At 31.8% G+C, this 19,744-nt stretch overlaps 2 protein-coding genes across 3 annotated transcripts; one reads left to right on the forward strand and one right to left on the reverse strand.

Moving 5' to 3' along the window:
• The first annotated feature begins 212 nt into the window (after nt 1–212).
• Nucleotides 213–9,937, forward strand: LOC129909256 (RRP12-like protein). The gene is made up of 12 exons (XM_055986317.1): nt 213–491; nt 548–1,107; nt 2,798–3,711; nt 5,405–6,023; nt 6,087–6,346; nt 6,404–6,538; nt 6,602–7,034; nt 8,561–8,829; nt 8,888–9,066; nt 9,125–9,346; nt 9,406–9,682; nt 9,747–9,937. Exons 1-12 carry the CDS (start codon nt 350–352, stop codon nt 9,850–9,852), a joined length of 4,116 nt encoding a protein of 1,371 aa, XP_055842292.1. The 5' UTR covers nt 213–349; the 3' UTR covers nt 9,853–9,937.
• An 11-nt stretch (nt 9,938–9,948) lies between these two features.
• On the reverse strand, nt 9,949–19,148 carry LOC129909257 (transport and Golgi organization protein 2). Of its 2 annotated transcripts, none has more exons than XM_055986318.1 (5): nt 18,956–19,148; nt 16,615–16,811; nt 16,422–16,544; nt 10,597–10,744; nt 9,949–10,537 (listed from the first exon to the last, which is right to left on the reverse strand). In XM_055986318.1, the coding sequence occupies exons 2-5, from the start codon at nt 16,754–16,756 to the stop codon at nt 10,051–10,053; spliced, it is 900 nt and encodes a 299-aa protein (XP_055842293.1). In that variant the 5' UTR covers nt 16,757–16,811; nt 18,956–19,148; the 3' UTR covers nt 9,949–10,050. The 2 variants fall into 2 exon arrangements, with proteins under 2 accessions (XP_055842293.1, XP_055842294.1); XM_055986319.1 differs by having other exon boundaries at nt 9,951–10,537; nt 10,597–10,717.
• Nucleotides 19,149–19,744: the final 596 nt, after the last annotated feature.

Genomic DNA, 19,744 nt, shown 5'->3' on the forward strand with positions numbered 1-19,744 from the left:
TATACTCTTTTTCACAAAAAAAAAAATGCTTTTGTACTTTTGCAAAAAGTGGTGAATGTAGTTAGGTCTTAAGACTCTATTTATTAGCACAAACGAACATACCTAACATAAATTCGATTGAATTCGAAACACCCTATAATGCAGATGGCGATTAAATCGCTTAAGAGAAACACTCAATTTTGACATTTTGTTGATGCACTCACATAACTTGAGTATTTTTCCTTAACGTCATTTCAATTCACAACTTCAAAGCACATCACACGTGTTTTGATTCATTTTTTGGGGAAGCAAAAATCAGGAAAAGAATTCTATTATTTAATCCAAAATAAACATCAATTGAACTTAAAAAATGGGTAAATTTCGTTCTAAACTAAAGCGTCACACAAAAGGAAAGACATGGGCTAAAGGACAGTCGGCTACAACAAATCCGGAACAAATGAAACATCGTCTCAAAGCAAAGTCACGATTTTTTCAACCAAATTTAAGTTTAGGTAAGATTTCTTATATTTTTCTTGATGATTTTTATATAATTTTGGTTGGAAAATAGCTCCCCCAGAACCTGAACCCGGCAAGCCCACCCTAACTCTGGAAGCAGTGTTAAAACATGAACAACGACAACTCTATGCAAATACCGACAAGGAGCCTACCGTCAACGATGTAGCTGGTAGTTTGCGATCGTTTAGTATCAACGATGACGATGGCGACGAAGATATGTCTGAATCCCAACTCGGTACATTCAAGACATTCAAAACTTTTGCCTCGAATTACAGTACTTGCACGAATATGAGTTTTAAGAAACTTTTATCCGGCTTTAGAGCTTCGTCAGAATTGCACAAAGAAATGTTAGCCATTCTTACTGCATTGACTGAAATTATTAAAGAGCGAGGTGGCACTGGCACTTCGACTGAATACTTTATTCTTCTAATGGAAACAATCGATGCCAGTGAAGAAGAATCTGATATAATTGCTGGCATTTCGTTGCTAGGCATGGGCATAAAATCAGTTCCAGTGCCGGTTTTAAGAAAGAGATTCTCTGAGACAGCTCAATCTTTGTTAGCGAATCTTCAAAGATTTTTGGAGTCGAGTAATCAATCGATATTGAAATATGTAAGTTTTTTTTCGAACTACATCAAAGCACAAAAGCAAAAAAAGTATACAAAGTACAAAATAACAAAAATAAATTTATATTGATATGATATTTAAAAACTTGAAATATTTTAAAACTTTTTGAACTTTTTACTTGCGATATATGTAGGTGTTATGTACATGTATAACAAGTTATGCATTCGTACGAACTTTCTCTTAGAACTAAAAACTTTTTATATAAAAGATTTGGTAAATGTACAAAAAAAAAACTTAAACTTCGTTCTTCAAATTAAAAAACACAACTCTTTAAATGAAATTGAAATCCGAAAAAAGTATGCAGTTTAATTTCTTTTATAAAGATACATTAAAAAAAAAATTCAAAATCATTGGAGCCGTTTATTAAAAAAAGGTAATTTTTTATTTTTCAAGTTTTGAAAAAAATTTTTTTTTAATAAAATTGGTATGCCACTTTTTAGAGACTTTTAATCAACATGTAAAACCAAAATCTCAAAAAAATTCAATGTCACGTTTTCGAAAATTTGATTTTTCGAAAAAACAATTTTTTTTTAAATCCAAAAATTATTTTTTCCAAAAATTTTTTATTTGATTGATATTTAGCCAGTATGAATATTTTTGCATAAAAAAATTCGTTAAGAATTTACAAGTAATTTGGAAAAACGGTTCTATGGACCTTATTTAAAAACTTATACTCGATTTTTTTAATAAAAATTGTACTATGACAGATACCGTTATTTTTTTGGTTTTTGATTAAATTAAACTTTTCCAAAATTGTATTATGACAGGTACATTTATTTTTGGCACAAAAAATTACTTCAAAAAACCCCTCTGTACAGGATTCAAAAACTGCTATATATGCCCCAAGTTTGAAGTAAATCGTCCCATCAGGCTGTAGCTACTTATACAGACCGGCAAACATCCTGACGAAACCCACAGTTTTATAGCATTTTTTGGAGACTCTCCAGAAGGGTTTTTGAATTAATTTGTACCAAAAATAACGGTACCTACATGGCATATACTAGTTTCGGAAAAGTTGAATTTTCTCGAAAACAGCTCCAACGGTTTTGTTAAAAAAAATCAAATGTAAGTTTCTAGAGATAGAAGTTCTATGTTTTGATGAAATTTTTTTTTCGAAAATCATTATTAACGGTACCTCCATAGAGCCGTTTTTTTTCAAATTTGATTTTCTGCCAAACTAATTTTTTTATACAAAAGCGTTATGAATCACAATTAATATTTTGAAAAAAGTAATTTTTCGATTAAAAAAAAAATTTGATTAAAAAAACAAATTTTCGAAAACGCGACGTTGATTTTTTTTTTTGAAATTTTGGTTTACGATGTTGATTAGTGATTTCTACAAAATGGCATTCTCCAATTTTATTTTAAAACTATTTTTCCAAAAAAAATTATGTATTTAACGATTTTGAAATTTATTTTTTTTTCTTAAAATCTATCTTAATAATTATAAAAAATCTAACTGCATACTTGTTTTGGTTTTTTTTATTTATTTTTTTTTTTTGTTTTTATATACCTTCATTTCCCAAATTTCTATATAAAAAGTCTTAAGTCTTAGCAACTTGAACTCTAAGAGCAAGTTCGTGCAAACCAGTCGTGCATTTTATTCACTTTGTGATTTGATGTAGTTCAGGCTTAACAAAAGAAAATTTAATGAAAAACTAACTTTTTTTTCCAGATCATTGGGTGTTTGTCAGTACTTCTCCGTGCACAGGAATACATGACTTGGACATACTCATCCACATGGCAGTACATTGATGCGATTATCTCCTTTACTGTCCACTCAAAGCCAAAACTACGTAAAGCTGCTCAACATGCAGTCACTTCTATTATTCGTGGAAGCTATTTCATGCTTCCACCTAAGCCAGGCACAGATGATCCCGAAGATAAGGCACCTGAATCCTTGAATCGGGTTAAATACCATCCAGCTGGTACTCGAGTTGTTCGATTCTGTTTGAATCAATTCAAACCTGAAGTTCTCATTAATTCCCAAACTACTGTTCTTCATACTCTTGCATTGTTGAAAGACACATTAGCTGGTTTCAAAACCGATGATATCCGGTCGATATGTGAGAACCTTTTGTCTATTATGACCGCTGCTAATGTTCTTGTTCGAACAAATTGCCTACAGGTCTTTCACACATTGTTTTTGTCCAGAACGGATAATCTCAATGGGTCATTGTGTGCCAAACTTTTGGCAGCAATCTATGAATATCGTCCAGATCGTTCTGATATTCGACAAACTTTAGCTTGGTTAACTGTCCTTAAGGAAGGACATATACATTTGGCTACTCTCGAGTTGCATATGTGTGTTAATTCGCTGCCGAGATTGGTTGATATTTGTACAACTGATTTATGGATGTCTGATAGATCAGAAATAGTTACTGGAGTTTCTAATATTATCAAAGAAATTTTACAAGAATGTGTGAAACCAGCGTGTGTTAGTCAAGAACTAGCCGAACAATATCGTGCTCCTATAACAAAAATAATTGCATTGATAAGTAAAGTTCTATCTTCGCCGTTTGGAGATGTCGCCAAGTATGTGATACTAACATTCTCGATTGTTTTTGATATTTGCGGAGAGTTCTTTAGGTGAGTAAATACTTAAATTAAATTTCTTATCCAATATTCGGTACAAATTATTGCATTTAAGTAAGAATGTATCCATCTGCGGCTAAAGTTGTTTTTGGAATGAATGGAGGTGGGTTCTCTTCCTGGGTTCCCTTCCTTGTCGCCATGATGTCCCCCAGTAGCTTCTGTAAATTCTTCTTCAAACAAGCATATATGTACATATTTCATACCAACCTGTTTCCTTTTTCGAAACCCAAACCTTAAAAGAAACTCATGAATTTGATGCTTTGTCTGACTCCATTCTTAGTATTGTTTTCCTGTATTCCCACCCTAAAAACGTTTTTACGGTCGATTTCTTTGAGGCTTCGCTTTTCAAGCCAGACAACACCTGTGTGTTTGATTCGAGCTGCAAAGGGACTATGAGGGTCAGAAAATTAAATTTTGAATGAATCAAACCCAACCCTGCTGGTGATAACTGAAAACAGTTTTAACGAGCTAGAACGTCCCGCAAATCCAATTTTCGACAGACCAAGTTTCAACATAAAAATTAATTAATTAATTAAGACCAAATATACTTACCCACAAAGCCAGTAAGAGTTTTTTTTGCTTTCGAAATTTCACTTCTTCGCTTTCAAAGCTATTCTTCATCTACCTCGCGAAATCTGACTTTGCGAAGCAATTCGCTTCAATTTGTATGTTAAAGTAACAATACTCCTCCGGCACAAAAAGAGCAAGCGATGGCATGGGGTTAATCTCTTTTTCCTAAAAATCCTGAAATGCATAAATCCGCTGATTACCTGATGAAATACCTCACTGAGCAGTGAAACAAATCCTTACATCTTTTAAAAGAAAGTAATATTATTGCTTAAGAGTATGACACTCAAAATAATTTCTGGCGTGCTTCCGTGATTTTGTCTCCGACTTCCTCATTTTCATTATTCATTAATGATTCTGAAACCTTTTATCCACTAAACTGCCTTGCTGACAACATTACGCTTAGGTTTTCATAAGTACTTTATATTCTGATCTCGAATCATTTTCTAAATGCTCCAAAAAACCGCAAACTTGCAACGATACTCATGAAATGTGCTTAGAGAAAAAAATCATTAAGAAAACGATATCTGCCATATGACCAAACTATAAAAGCTTGTTTTTCTAAAAAACCGCCCTAACGATTTTGATTAAAAAAACTAACTGTTTAATTTGGCGATTAAGGTCCTACTTTTAATTTAACAAATAATTTTTTGGACCGTTATTAACGATAATTTTCATAGAACCATTTTCTTGATTTCTGACTTTCTCCTAAATGATTTAACTGAATTCATGGAAATTTTTTTTCAGAAGCGTTTCAGTGGCTGTAATTCATATTATTTTTTTTTTAATTAAAAAAAATATTTTTTGATTTTTTTCAAAATATGAAGGTACATATAAATATTTTTTTTTTTCGAAAAATCCATTTTTTGAAAACGGTCACATGAAATTTTTTTCTTCCAAAGCTTGGTACATAATGATTTTTGCGTAATTTTCAAAATCTGTTTTATAATCAGTGTTATTTTCTCATCTTTGTTGTTCCGTGTTCCCCATAAAGCAGGTAGTTGCTTTATTGCTTTAATATCTATAATAAGAAATTTTCCAATTTCCCTCACTTTATATGGTTAAGATTTTTTTAATAACTAGATTTTTATAATTACAATTATTCTCTTTCAAAAAATAGCAAAGAACTTATGGCTCCATTGGCAACTCTAGCCAATCGTTATGACACTCAAAGTTCACTCCGTATCCACATTGAACATTCAATAATTTCTGCAATCAAGTCAATGGGTCCAGAAGCTGTACTCAAAACTGTTCCCCTAACTAATGCCAAGGGTGAAGTCTTGCTCGAAAAATCATGGCTTCTACCACTTCTCCGTGAAGGTGCAACAGGAGCTACATTTAAATTCTTCAAAGACGTCATCCTTCCATTAGCTTTGGATTGCAACAACAAATGGAATCAATATACTCAGGAGAAAAATGTTTCCCTATCGCATACTTATGAGCTGTTGTGTTGTCAGCTTTGGGGTCTGCTTCCAGGATTCTGTCGTAGTCCAAAGGATCCAGAGAATTTCCGTCTAGTTGCTCCAACACTTGGTAATGCTTTGGATAATAATCCAGAATTTCGAGCACCAATATTTGATGGTTTAAGTGAATTAATTGCTTGTGAGGATGCCACAATTCGTGAGGTGTTGGGAAAATATTCAAAGAATTTTCTACCTCGTTTGTTCAATGTTTATACACAAAAGGCAAATGGAACATATGAACAAGATTTACGCAAAAAAGCTTTAGAAGTTATTAAGGTTTGTTTATTAATTGCTTTTTCATGGTTTTTTGTTTTTAATATTTTTACTTTTCTCCAAAAGGCTTATGTGACAATAACTCCAGAATCAGTTTCGAAGGAACTATTTGAAAATGCAAAATCTCAATTGACTTCTACAGCAACGGGAACATTTGAAAATGATTCAATATTTGATATTAATTGTGCTTTGGTTTTGTATCAATCAGAAGATGTCATCAAGACATTCTTCGAGACGTTTATTGTTCCAGTTTTGAAAAAGGAAAAATCCAAAATTGTTGCCAAAGATGAACAAAAACTAAAGAAGCAACAAAGAAAAACCTATGAGTATGATTTCGTTAGCTTTATAAAGTTTTCTTTTAATTTAAGTTTATTTTTTTAAAGACTTCTCCGGGACATTCTCACTTCAGACATATCACAATGTAAGAAGTTCAGCAAGAAGAATGTTGTTGCATTACAGAAACTCTTGTTGGAAGCCTTTGCAACCAGTTGTTCAGTTTGTCAAGCTGCACGTTTGAAGTTAGTACTTAAACAAATCTCTCTAAAGACTTTTATAACCTTTTTCTATTTGTTTCTTATTAGATGCCTTAAAATTCTCATTGAAAATCGTAAAACTCTCACCGTCAATGATAAGATTGTTATAAAAACAATTCCCGAAGCAATTGTAAGCTATAGAGAATTCTCTACGAGAAAAGAAAACATCTCTGAAGAAATTATTAAATTGGTTGGCAATTTATATCAAGAAGCTGATAAACTCAATGATTTTATTGATATTTTAATGGCTGGCTTTGCGGGTGATGAAACAATTGTGACGAATACTATTTTAGCATTCCGTTCGGTTGTACAGAATCTTGGTAAACATTTGACCATTAATACATTGGAATTCATAATGGATCAAGTTTTGGTGTTTTTGGTGCAAAAAAGTCGACCACAAGCTGAAGCAGCTGTTGCTTTTCTAATAACATTGATAAAGGTTATGCCAACGCCATTGATTGCTAATCATTTGGAAAATATTGTAAGTATTTTGTTGTATTTTAATGTTTTATATTTGATATTTATATGACTAGGTAGGGCAAAACTTTCATCTTAGGAAGATGGGAAAACAACTTCTTCATATTAGTAATCCACCTATGGAATTTGTGGGTTAAGCTCAGAAATTAACGACAGCCCTTCCGGTTTTATATTGTTCCATTTCTAGTTCCATTTTGCAATTTCTTGTACAAGTTCCAGGAGTTTTTTAGGCCTCCATTTCTTCTTGGTTCGTATCGGAACGTTACCCTGTGCTATATCTGCTATAGAATAAAGTTTACAAAATTTCATGACAGCTCATTTCCGTGCTGAAACCCTGTTAATTTTTTTAAATAAAGCCTTAACTACATTGGCCACTTTTTTCAAAAAAAAAAAAAAATTCTCACAGGCGTACCTAATTTGTAATACAATACCATTTGTTTTTATAATACTAATTCATCATTTTTACTTTCGAGTTTAGGATTTGGAAACAAAATAAAAATAGAGAATCCAAAAACAGTGGGTCTCTCAATTCTGTCTGTCTCTATCTCGAGCTACAGCGTAAACCAAGAAACAATTTGCTTCAAACTTGGTAGATAAATGTTTTGGTGAAATTAAAACTTTTTTTAGGACCAAAATTAACAGTACTTGACATATGACCAAAATGAAAAAAATGTTTTTTTTTCTCAAAAACCGCTCTAACGATTTTATTAAAAAAAAAATGTAATGTGGCAAATAAAGTCGTACTTTTAGAATGGAAAAAAAAATATTATTTGGATCGTTATTAACGGTACTTGCCATAGAACCGTTTTCTTTATGTCTGACTTTCTAATGTTAAAATCAAGAAATATTTTCAAAAAAATAATGCTTAAAGAACTCAATGCTGCCTTTTCGTTAAAACGTAATTTGTGGTCAATGAGTGGCACTTGCATCTAGGATGCTGAGCAACTCACAATTCCTGTGTGTGTATCACCAACCATTGCTTGTGGAACGATCACATGTTGAATGTTGCCAGAACTGCATCAAAGTGTCTACGTTTTCGTCGACGATGCTAGAAATTCTTTAGCCCTTCTGATCTGGCCACTATATATGAAACATAATTCGTCCCATATTTGAGCAGGTGCTCCTTCAACTTACTTGAGCCTTTTGGATGGTATACAAAAAAATGCATTTAAAATGATCGTGGAATCTATTTCTTCTTGCCTCTCCTTATGTTATAGATATTTATATAAACTGTGCTGCATTCCTCACTATATTTCAATCGTATAACTCGCGCCTAATTGAGTTTTGTAGCTATTCTATTAACGATCGGTGTAGACGGTTTTTTGTTGTTAAGCTTTCTGGAGATGGGGTATTTTCTTGTCCTGCATCCCTCTTATTAGCATTTATAAGCCGTTGCTCTTAAAGCATTTTCTGTAATACCTGTTTTTGGTTTGCTTTCCTTTTTTTGATTTTTAAGTTCACGAAATATGTGTGTAACCCACAAAACAAATCTGGTTTAATTTCTTATCTTAATACAATAACTTGTTCTAGATGAGAGCCCTATCTGCAATGGTTAGCGACACCAAAAGATATTGCCGCATTCAAATTGGTTATTTGCTTAAAAAACTCTGCAAAAGATTCACAGCTGATGAACTTATTAAATGTGTTCCTGGCGATGATGAACTTACTCACAGACGATTAAAGAAAATCCGAAAACAAATGCGACGTGAGCTTCGTCAAAAACACGAAGAAGATACGAAAGGTGATAATGATGATTCTGATGAAGAATTTATTCCAGGACTTGAAAAGAAGAGTGTTACGTAAGTTTTAAGTCTAATTTTTTTTGTGGCCTATGCTAACAATTTTCATCTCTTACAGAATTGATGATATTCTTGAAGATTCCGATTCAGATCTGCCAGAAGAAATGAATAGTGATGATGAAATGGATAATGGAAAATCGAAAAAGAAATCGAAAAAACAACAAGAAACTTATATTCGTGAAGATCCTGAAGATATTGTTGATTTAGCTGATATTAAATCAATTGGAAATGTTTTAAGTAAGTTTAAAATGTAACAGCTTTTAGTCTCAAAATACTATTTGAATTTTTGTTTTAGCAAACAAGCCAAGTACATCTGCGGCAGCTGCAACTTCTACCAAGAAAAAGCAAACAGAAAAGAATCGAGGCTTTAAAACAGCCGACGATGGAAGACTGATTATAAGTGATAAATTTGTTGGCAGTGATTCTGGAGATGGTAGCAGCGATAGTGATGACGATGATGATGAAGATGGTCCTAAAAAAACAACAAAACGAGGAATGGAAGATGATAGTAGTGATGGTATGTTGCAGAAGAAACTGTTTTAAATTGAGATCTGTTGATTGTTTTTTATATTTTAGAGGAAGAAACCCAAGCAGCTGCACCAAGTCGCAAACGTAAAGCTGTTGACTCAATGAGTATGAAATCAGGACGCACCGGAACCTCACGTTATACAGCTGGTGGCAAAGGTATTCACAGGCCGGTAGCTGCATCAGTTAAATCTGGTCATACAGGCTATTCTGTACAGACAACAGCCTCAATGTATTCAACGAAGAAAGCTCAAGGTGATATGAAGAAAAAAGGAAAATTAGATCCTTATGCATATATTCCACTTAGCAGGAATGTTTTGAATAAAAGGTAAGAACTAATTGGAGACAATTATAATCCTCTTACTCAATTTTATTTAATTTTTTTTTAACAGAAAACGTGCCAAACATGCTGGAACCTTTAGTGGAATTGTAAAAGGTGCTCGCAAAGGAGCATCAAAAGGTGTTAAAAGCAGAATACAAAAGAAATATAAAAAGTAAACAAAAAACATGAAATATCTGTAAAAACAAAATAATAACATTATGTAAGCAATTTTTTCTTTTTAAAACGCAAAATGAATTTTATTTATTTAAAATAAATATTGTTTGTATAGAAAAATACTTTTTTTTTACATTTTTTATTTCATTGTGTTTTGACTATTAAAGCACCTAAAATATCAATAATCTTTTAGATTCTTGTCAGATTTTACTGTTTCCATTTTCATTCTTAAAGAATTGTTCTACAAAACATTTACTATGCCATTTTCCATTAGGATCATCACTTTCCATTGTCTCTTCGTAAAAATGCATTTTATCTGCAGAGTCAATAATAATGACACTGTGCGTTCTGCTGCCATAGCCAGCATCGGGTATTTTAACATTGATTGCACTTAAATAATTTCCCCAATTTGGAGCACGACCAGCTAGCTCAGCATCGGGCCAGTGTTTTGTTTCGTTCTTTAACAAATCAAAGCATTTGCTGACTAGATCATTTTGTGATGTTTTATTTTCCTTATTTGATTTAAGATATTCTTGTAGAATTTCCTCAAATTGTTTTCGTCCGGCAATGACTTTTTGAAATGGTGAATCACCTGGACTATTACCAAAACCATAACATTCTGATTCTTTGTATGTTTTCAAGTCTTTTGGTGCATTGCTGGATAACATAATTGAAGATGAAGTTTTACTGAAAGATACAAGAGTTAAAAAGTGACCATTTATAAAATTAAAAAAAAAAAAACTCACTTTATTTCAATTGAAACAAAATTAAATGCATTGTATTTTTCTGCATCAGCTAATATTTGTCGATTATATTCCTGAGTGGATAAATCGCCCGAAACGAAATCAGAAACAATCATTCCGCGGCCTAATAAGAGATTAGTGGTTGGTGGTGCTTTTGAAATGTTATCATAAGTGGAACATGGTTAAATGAGTGCACAGCAATGGCGTGAGTGGTGGGGGTTACAAAGGAATCCTTAATTATAGCTTTTTTTGTGTTCGAATTTAATTTCAATGAGCAAAATACATTCGACTCTCTTGTAGCCACAATAGTTATAGGAAGTAATAATTGGTTTTGAATAAAAAGTCTTAGGAATCTTATCATAAAGTCAAAATACAATAACACACAATCATAGTAATTGAGGATGGTTGAAATTGGGTAGTCGGATAATGATCTCCAAACATCATAAAATGCAAAACTAACCGAATCTAGAGAAGTATCGGAGCATAAGAGTTCTCCGATTTTGAAAAAAACAAAAGAACGCCCCGAAGCATAGAGAGTTTTCCGCTCAGACGAAAAGAGCATAATGAGCATTTAAATTAGCGGTTGAACTTTATAAATTTTGTCACTCTCCGACTTGGTTTATGGCAACATTTTTTGGTTGTCAATGGAAGGTTTGCATGTAGAGGCCTTTAAGATGTATGTATGTTTCGGATTTGCAACAATGCTCCGATTAAAAAAAAAAATATATATGATATTTTATACAGTGGAATGGGCTATGTTGCAAGTCTGCAACGTCCATATTATTTTAGACTTGGAAACTAACTTTCTTACTAGACCATTCTAATGCATTCTGTAACTAATCATAATAATCATCATGATGACAGGTTTTTATTGAAGGCCTACTCTAAATAAAGATGGCACTAAATAGCGTGTTTCCGTGAGATTTCGAAGTTCAGTCAGTAAGAGCAGAATTCATAGTCGTTGATCAAGTTGAGATTTTTCTCAACTTAAGCATTCCCTCAAGTAATGTCATTATTCGCAGCAAGACTAGAGCGTAAAGTGAAGTCTCGACTTGAGGAAAAAATGTTCTCAATCCAGCTGTCATCTGAAAATCTTTTTCTTTTTAATTATTCTTCATTAATTTGATTTTGTTTTTGTTGAGATAGCATTTAGCATTAAGGAAATAAATGAAGAGGGGATTATTAAAAAAATCAAGGGGCACGGTAGTGCCCAGCCAAGTTCTCTAGCAACTTTGGCACTACACCCTTATTTACAGGAAACAACTCCGGCCATTTTTGACCCCCCTCTAACTTCCACACCAAAGATGCTAGAAATTTCAAACTCGCTACATTTGAGCTGGTCAAAACCAAACACCTCGCAAAATTTCAGCCTCCTGAGATATAGGGCTTTAAAAATCGCAAAAACCGTAACTGACTCACTGACAGATCATCAAAATTATGGAGAACTTCCCGATATCGTAGAAACTTGAAATTTTACACGGTGATAGGACTTGTGGTGTATACAAAGGAAAAAATCGAAAACTTGAGATTTTCAATTAAGGGGGCGTGGCATCCGCCCATTTCCGCTGAATTTTCATAAAATATTATAGAGCACTTCTGATTATCGTAGAACCTTAAAATTTGGTAGAATGTCGATAGATAAATGTCGATAGATAAATGTGGATAGATAAATGTGGATAGATAAATGTCGATAGATAAATGTGGATGGATAAATGTCGATAGATAAATGTGGTTAGATAAATGTCGATAGATAAATGTCGATAGATAAATGTCGATAGATAAATGTCGACAGATAAATGTCGATAGATAAATGTGGATAGATAAATGTGGATAGATAAATGTGGATAGATAAATGTCGATAGATAAATGTGGATAGATAAATGTCGATAGATAAATGTCGATAGATAAATGTCGATAGATAAATGTCTCTAGACAAATGTCTCAAGACAAATGTCTCTAGACAAATGTCTCAAGACAAATGTCTCTAGATAAATGTCGATAGATAAATGTGGATCGATAAATGTCGATAGATAAATGTGGATGGATAAATATGGATAGATAAATGTGGATAGATAAAAGTGGATAGATAAATGTCGACAGATAAATGTCGATAGATAAATGTGGATAGATAAATGTCGATAGATAAATGTCGATAGATAAATGTGGAATGTCGATAGATAAATGTGGATAGATAAATGTGGATAGATAAATGTGGATAGATAAAAGTGGATAGATAAATGTCGACAGATAAATGTCGATAGATAAATGTGGATAGATAAATGTCGATAGATAAATGTCGATAGATAAATGCCGATAGATAAACGTGGATAGATAAATGTCGATAGATAAATGTGGATAGATAAAAGTGGATAGATAAATTTCTACAGATAAATGTCTATAGATAAATGTGGATAGATAAATGTCGATAGATAAATGTCGATAGATAAATGCCGATAGATAAACGTGGATAGATAAATGTCGATAGATAAATGTCGATAGATAAATGTCGATAGATAAATGTCGATAGATAAATGTCTCTAGACAAATGTCTCAAGACAAATGTCTCAAGACAAATGTCTCTAGATAAATGTCGATAGATAAATGTGGATCGATAAATGTCGATAGATAAATGTGGATGGATAAATATGGATAGATAAATGTGGATAGATAAAAGTGGATAGATAAATGTCGACAGATAAATGTCGATAGATAAATGTGGATAGATAAATGTGGATAGATAAATGTCGACAGATAAATGTCGATAGATAAATGTCTATAGATAAATGTCTCTAGATAAATGTCGATAGATAAATGTCGACAGATAAATGTCGATAGATAAATGTGGATAGATAAATGTGGATAGATAAATGTGGATAGATAAATGTGGATAGATAAATGTGGATAGATAAATGTCGATAGACAAATGTCTCTAGACAAATGTCTCTAGATAAATGTCTCTAGATAAATGTGGATAGATAAATGTCGATAAATGTGGATAGATAAATGTGGATAGATAAATGTGGATAGATAAATGTCGATAGATAAATGTGGATAGATAAATGTGGATAGATAAATGTCGATAGATAAATGTGATAGATAAATGTGGATAGATAAATGTGGATAGATAAATGTGGATAGATAAATGTGGATAGATAAATGTGGATAGATAAATGTCGACAGATAAATGTCGATAGATAAATGTGGATAGATAAATGTCGATAGATAAATGTCGATAGATAAATGTGGATAGATAAATGTGGATAGATAAATGTGGATAGATAAATGTCGATAGATAAATGTCTCAAGACAAATGTCTCAAGACAAATGTCTCTAGATAAATGTCGATAGATAAATGTGGATAGATAAATGTGGATAGATAAATGTGGATAGATAAATGTGGATAGATAAATGTGGATAGATAAATGTCGACAGATAAATGTGGATAGATAAATGTAGATAGATAAATGTCGACAGATAAATGTCGATAGATAAATGTGGATAGATAAATGTGGATAGATAAATGTCGATAGATAAATGTCGATAGATAAATGTCTATAGATAAATGTCTCAAGACAAATGTCTCTAGATAAATGTCGATAGATAAATGTGGATAGATAAATGTGGATAGATAAATGTCTCAAGACAAATGTCTCAAGACAAATGTCTCTAGATAAATGTGGATAGATAAATGTGGATAGATAAATGTGGATAGATAAATGTGGATAGATAAATGTCGATTGATAAATGTGGATAGATAAATGTGGATAGATAAATGTGGATAGATAAATGTCTCTAGATAAATGTCTCTAGATAAATGTCGATAGATAAATGTCGACAGATAAATGTCGATAGATAAATGTGGATAGATAAATGTCGATAGACAAATGTCTCTAGACAAATGTCTCTAGATAAATGTCTCTAGATAAATGTGGATAGATAAATGTCGATAAATGTGGATAGATAAATGTGGATAGATAAATGTGGATAGATAAATGTGGATAGATAAATGTCGACAGATAAATGTCGATAGATAAATGTGGATAGATAAATGTGGATAGATAAATGTGGATAGATAAATGTGGATAGATAAATGTGGATAGATAAATGTCGACAGATAAATGGCGATAGATAAATGTCGATAGACAAATGTCTCTAGACAAATGTCTCTAGATAAATGTCGATAGATAAATGTGGATAGATAATTGTTTTGTTTACTTGGCAATTTTTCAAATAGCTTTAAAAATCGGTAATTTAAAGAAAAATTGTCAAGAGAACAATCAACATTTTATTTATACAAATTTAAAGCCAAGCTTTAGAACTTGGTACACTTTTACATTTCAGTACTTTTTGTGCTAGCATAAATTCAACATAGGAGAACTTGGCTCTTTTTTTAACAGTAATGTTTTTGTTCTGATATATGTTTCTAGATGATAGTTTCCTCAAATCAGTCAAATTTCATTGTGAGTTTGATTGATATAAAATATTTTGTCAAGTCAAGATTTTATTCTACTCAAGTGAATGCTAAAGTTGAGAAAAATCTTAACTTGAGTAACGAACTTAGGTCGAATGAATTTCGCCCTAAAAGTTCAACACAAACAGTTTAAAAGTCCTACAACAAAAACTTGTGGGAATTACCTCACCTTTTTTCTTGAAATTGTGTAACAACCATATAAAAACAACTTAAAATCAGTTTGGTTTCGGAGCGTTTTCGTAAAAATAAATTGGCTTTACTTTGCTTAGTTATCACTTTGCTTAATTATCGTAAAGGGCGGTTTTTTAATCTATTTGCTGACAATTATTTAGAGGAATCAGAAACGGAAAAGTCGATACAATTGTACCGAATGATTTTGGGTCTGAAATAAATTCAATACAAATGAGTGTAATGGGTTGATGCTTGTTTTTTATTTTGTATCAGAAATTTATAATGTCTTTATCAATGACAACACCAACTTTAAGTCGATAAAACCTTACTTTGAAATTCATCTTGAAATAAATTTGATTTAAATTGAACACAAGTTTGCAAAATTAATGCTCGATAAAGTACGACCACCGCGGGAGTTTCCTATACGTAGGTATGTATCGACTCACATGAGGTTCGTGACGTTCTTGTAACTATTGAATCTGTCGACGTAACGTATGCAACGGATTCTATCCATTAACCTAATTTTATTTAAAACGTTTTTTTCATAGGAAACAAATTTTTATACAATTATTGCTCCAATCTACAATTATTTGCATTTTTGAAACGGTTTTAAATACATTTGAAAAATTTTTTATTTATTTATAATATGACCTTTTTATTGAAATAAATATTTTTTGTAAGCTTTTGGCAATTTGTTAATATGTTCTTTCTTCGCAAACCAATTTTTTTGTAAGTATTAAATTATGTATACTTATAGCAAATTTATTTTTTTGTATTAAAGGCTTAATGAAGGAGATAGCCATCCCCGAAACGATTTGCCGAAAATAGAAAATAAAAACAAATTGACTAAAAGCCTACAAAAAAGCTTACATTTTGAATAATTTAATTTTTCAATTTGGGAAAATATTTATTAGAACTTCATAAGATAAGAATCTTATGAAGTTGACGATATTAATTTCCCCAAAGTCTAATAAAACCTAAACACGACAAGATTAGAAGTTTAAGTTCTACACCTCAAAAGTAGAAAGTAGGGGATAGAATTTTGACAAAGTAAATTTTGTAGTTTCTCTTTCTTTGTTCTAAACTGATATTTGAAAAATCTTAATTAAAGAGAGTCGACTGTAGTTTTGACACAAATAATAATGTTAATAGACAACAAGTTTTATGGTTATGCGTCCAAACTTACTTTCAGGATCCTTAAGTTTTGGTTCACCAGTAACATTCAGAAGGGCACCAAGTTTGAAAGAACCATTTTTTCCGCTTACAGCCAACCAAGTGCCACCTTCCCGGCCAGCTTGCAGGTCAATTCCTTCAAAATATAAACAAAATTAATGTAACTTTGGAAATCATAAATTTAATGCTAAAAAGTGATGAATTACCTCCAAAAACGTGAGGAAACTTTTGCCATCTATCAGCGTGAAGAGTTTCTCTTGAATAAAACTCATCACGATTTGAAACGACAATTAATTTAATTCCATTTGGTTCAGGATTTGAGTTAACATAAAAGAAAATAACACACATTTTTTATTTGCTCCACACTCCACAACCTGAAGAATACACTTTGATCTCTTGTAAACTATTTTTATAAATATAAATACAAAAAACAAAGGTAGTGATTAGTTGCTATAAGTTTAATGACTTTATCTTATAAAAATATTTTGTCAAATAAAAATGATAATAATACACAAAACACTTTAATAAAAGCAAAAGAAAACAAAGAAGCTCAAAGTCTATTCGGTTGTTTTTTGTTTTCGGTCGCTGGTTGATAAGGATTCCACTGACAGGTGACAGGAAAACAAGTGGAATGACATTTTGGGTTATTGTGAATGGAGCTTTTAAAAAAATTGAAGGTCACGTTCAATGTAATTTAAAATTTACAAAGCTCCTCAAACCAATGCTATATATTTGTAGCGACACAAAAACTTAAGCGAAATAATTTTTATTGGGGAAAGAAAATGTTGAAAGGCGCGTTGAAATGGTGGTCAAAACTGAAATTAATAGCCTTTTCACACCAAACCCAAAAACGCGGTTTATGGCAAAAAGTTTTGAAAAACCTGAAAAGCGTTCACACTACAAGTTTACAGGTTTTTGTTTGACGTTTAAAATATTTTGACATCCAAATGTCAAGTTTTCGATGGGATTTAATTTTTATTGCTTAAATCAGCTTGAGCTCACAAAATTAATCAAATAAAAGGAACTCTGACAATTTAAATAAATAATTTTAATTCATTAACATAAAACAGAGGAATATATAAAAGTTTTGCAAAGTTTCTTCCTCTTTGAGACACCAAATACAAGGAAAAAAAACGACTTCGAAGTAGCATCCAGATAGCTTAATTAGTAAAGTTGAGAAGAGATTTTTGATGAAGAAGATCGTTTGGACATCTTTTTTTTTGTTTTTTTTTCTGCTCTGCCATTTTCTACAATTAATGAAAAGAAATTTGATTAATTATACAGAATATTTTGTTAATGAATACAAAAATATTTCTTACCAGTTGCAAAAATCAACAAACTGCATTTGTAAAACAGCTGATTCTGTCAGTTCTTTTTTTTTTTGTCTGCTCTCATTTTTTTTTTGTCTGCTGAATTTGTGCTGAATTCTTCAAAAGGTTTGTTTGGTTATTTCGTTTGGAGTTGAATGTTTTCATTTTCAGGTTTTTATCGAGTTTAATCAAAAACTTGTGTTTTACGAAAACTTGTGGTTTATGGAAAATGTATGGAAAAACTTGTGTTTTTGATATAGGTTTTTGGGTTTTTTCGCAAAAACCGCGTTTTTGGCTTGGTGTGAAAAGGCTATAACAGTCACAAAAATGCCCAAAGTTATGGTCTCCTATAGACTGTAGATTGTCAACATACATGGAAAATTAGACGTTCTTTTCAAATATGAATTCTGAAACGGAAATAGATTACCTAATTTTTTTGATGGAAAACCAGAAGTTGACATTTCAAATCCATATTTAAAAAACTTGGACCTTTGATATTTCTTATAATAAAGCTTATTCAATTTAGAAACTAAGTTCCAAGTTGCATAATGGGATACCTATTCATTTAGAAAAAATATACACATTTTATTATATTATATGCGGACACTTAGTTAAAAAAAACTGCTAGTTTGTATCGGCGCCGATTCTGAGAAAAAGTGCAATAATAGGAAAGTGCGTTTCAAATGATAAATGGTACCAATAAAATTGCTGGCTCTACAAAAGATTTAGGTACTAGTATCCATGATACCAAAATGATAATAATTTATGAAAATTTAAACCACTCTATCTGACTACAATAACAATATGCACTCATATTCTTCTGATTTTTCACTATTTTTATTATCGCTACAATTTTCTTCTACATTTCATTGGAAATGTTTTTTCTCCGGAGTAAAGAATTTTTTTTTTCTTTAAGGCTTGGCCACACCGAAGGGTACGCGGTAGCGGTACGGGTAGCGGCAACGATATTTGTATTAAAAAAATTCCACACCCGAACGTTGATGTGTCAGTTTGGAATTTTTTCCATACAAGTACCCGTACCGTTACCCGTACCTCTACCGCGTACCCTCCGGTGTGGCCAAGCCTTTAGTGGTGTGAAGGAGCATAAAATAAAAGTGTTATAACGAGTAATAAAACAAATGACTCTCAGTGAAAACTTCAAAAAGAATATCCACTTTGGATATGATTTTTAAGTTAACATTGCCATGTTTTTATATTATTATCAAATAAGACATACACTATGGTGGAAGTGAAACTTCGTTTTGCCAAATTTTCTAGTACAAAATCAGCCCCCGTAAAAAATGTGTGAAAGATTGATATTAATTTTTTTTTTTTGTACTAAAAAGGATGATTTATTAACTTGATTAAATGGAACACGATAATTATAGAAACGAGTAGACAAGCTAAACTGAAAGTTACAACTTTTTTAAAATTCACAATAGTATGCCAGACATCAGAAAATAAATATAAGAGATTATTATGTTATCAATTTTATATCTCTTAGGTTAATTCTCATCTCCTTTTTATTATCTATAGTGTTAATTGTTTCCAGATGCATTGTCATTATTATAAATATTGGTTGAAGATTACGTGAAGAACAAAGTGCAGTTTTACAGGCTAATCATAAGGTGACCATACATCTCGTTTTTAGAGAGTGATAATCTCACTGATACAATTTAGATAGCGGTATACCGTCAGCAATTTGTGCACTTATATTCACTACTTCAAAATTACGTTGCACTTTCATAGGCCGAAAGGTCAAGCCTATAAAGGCTTGACCACACCGGAAGAGTATGCGGTAGTCGCACGGGTAATTCTATGAAAAAAAATTTCAAATTGAAAAATCAATATTCAGGTTTGGAATTTTTTTCATACAAGTACGGACGGGTACCCACTCTGCGGTTGTATCTACATCGCTTCTTTTAACCTTTCTAGTGTGCCAGTACCAGTACCTTTGTTATATAACCTGAAGATATTGTGGCTATTAATATTTTTTTTATATAATTCGTCTATGACGGCAACACTT

Source organism: Episyrphus balteatus, chromosome 2 (assembly GCF_945859705.1).
Source record: "Episyrphus balteatus chromosome 2, idEpiBalt1.1, whole genome shotgun sequence".
NCBI classification, from domain to species: domain Eukaryota; kingdom Metazoa; phylum Arthropoda; class Insecta; order Diptera; family Syrphidae; genus Episyrphus; species Episyrphus balteatus.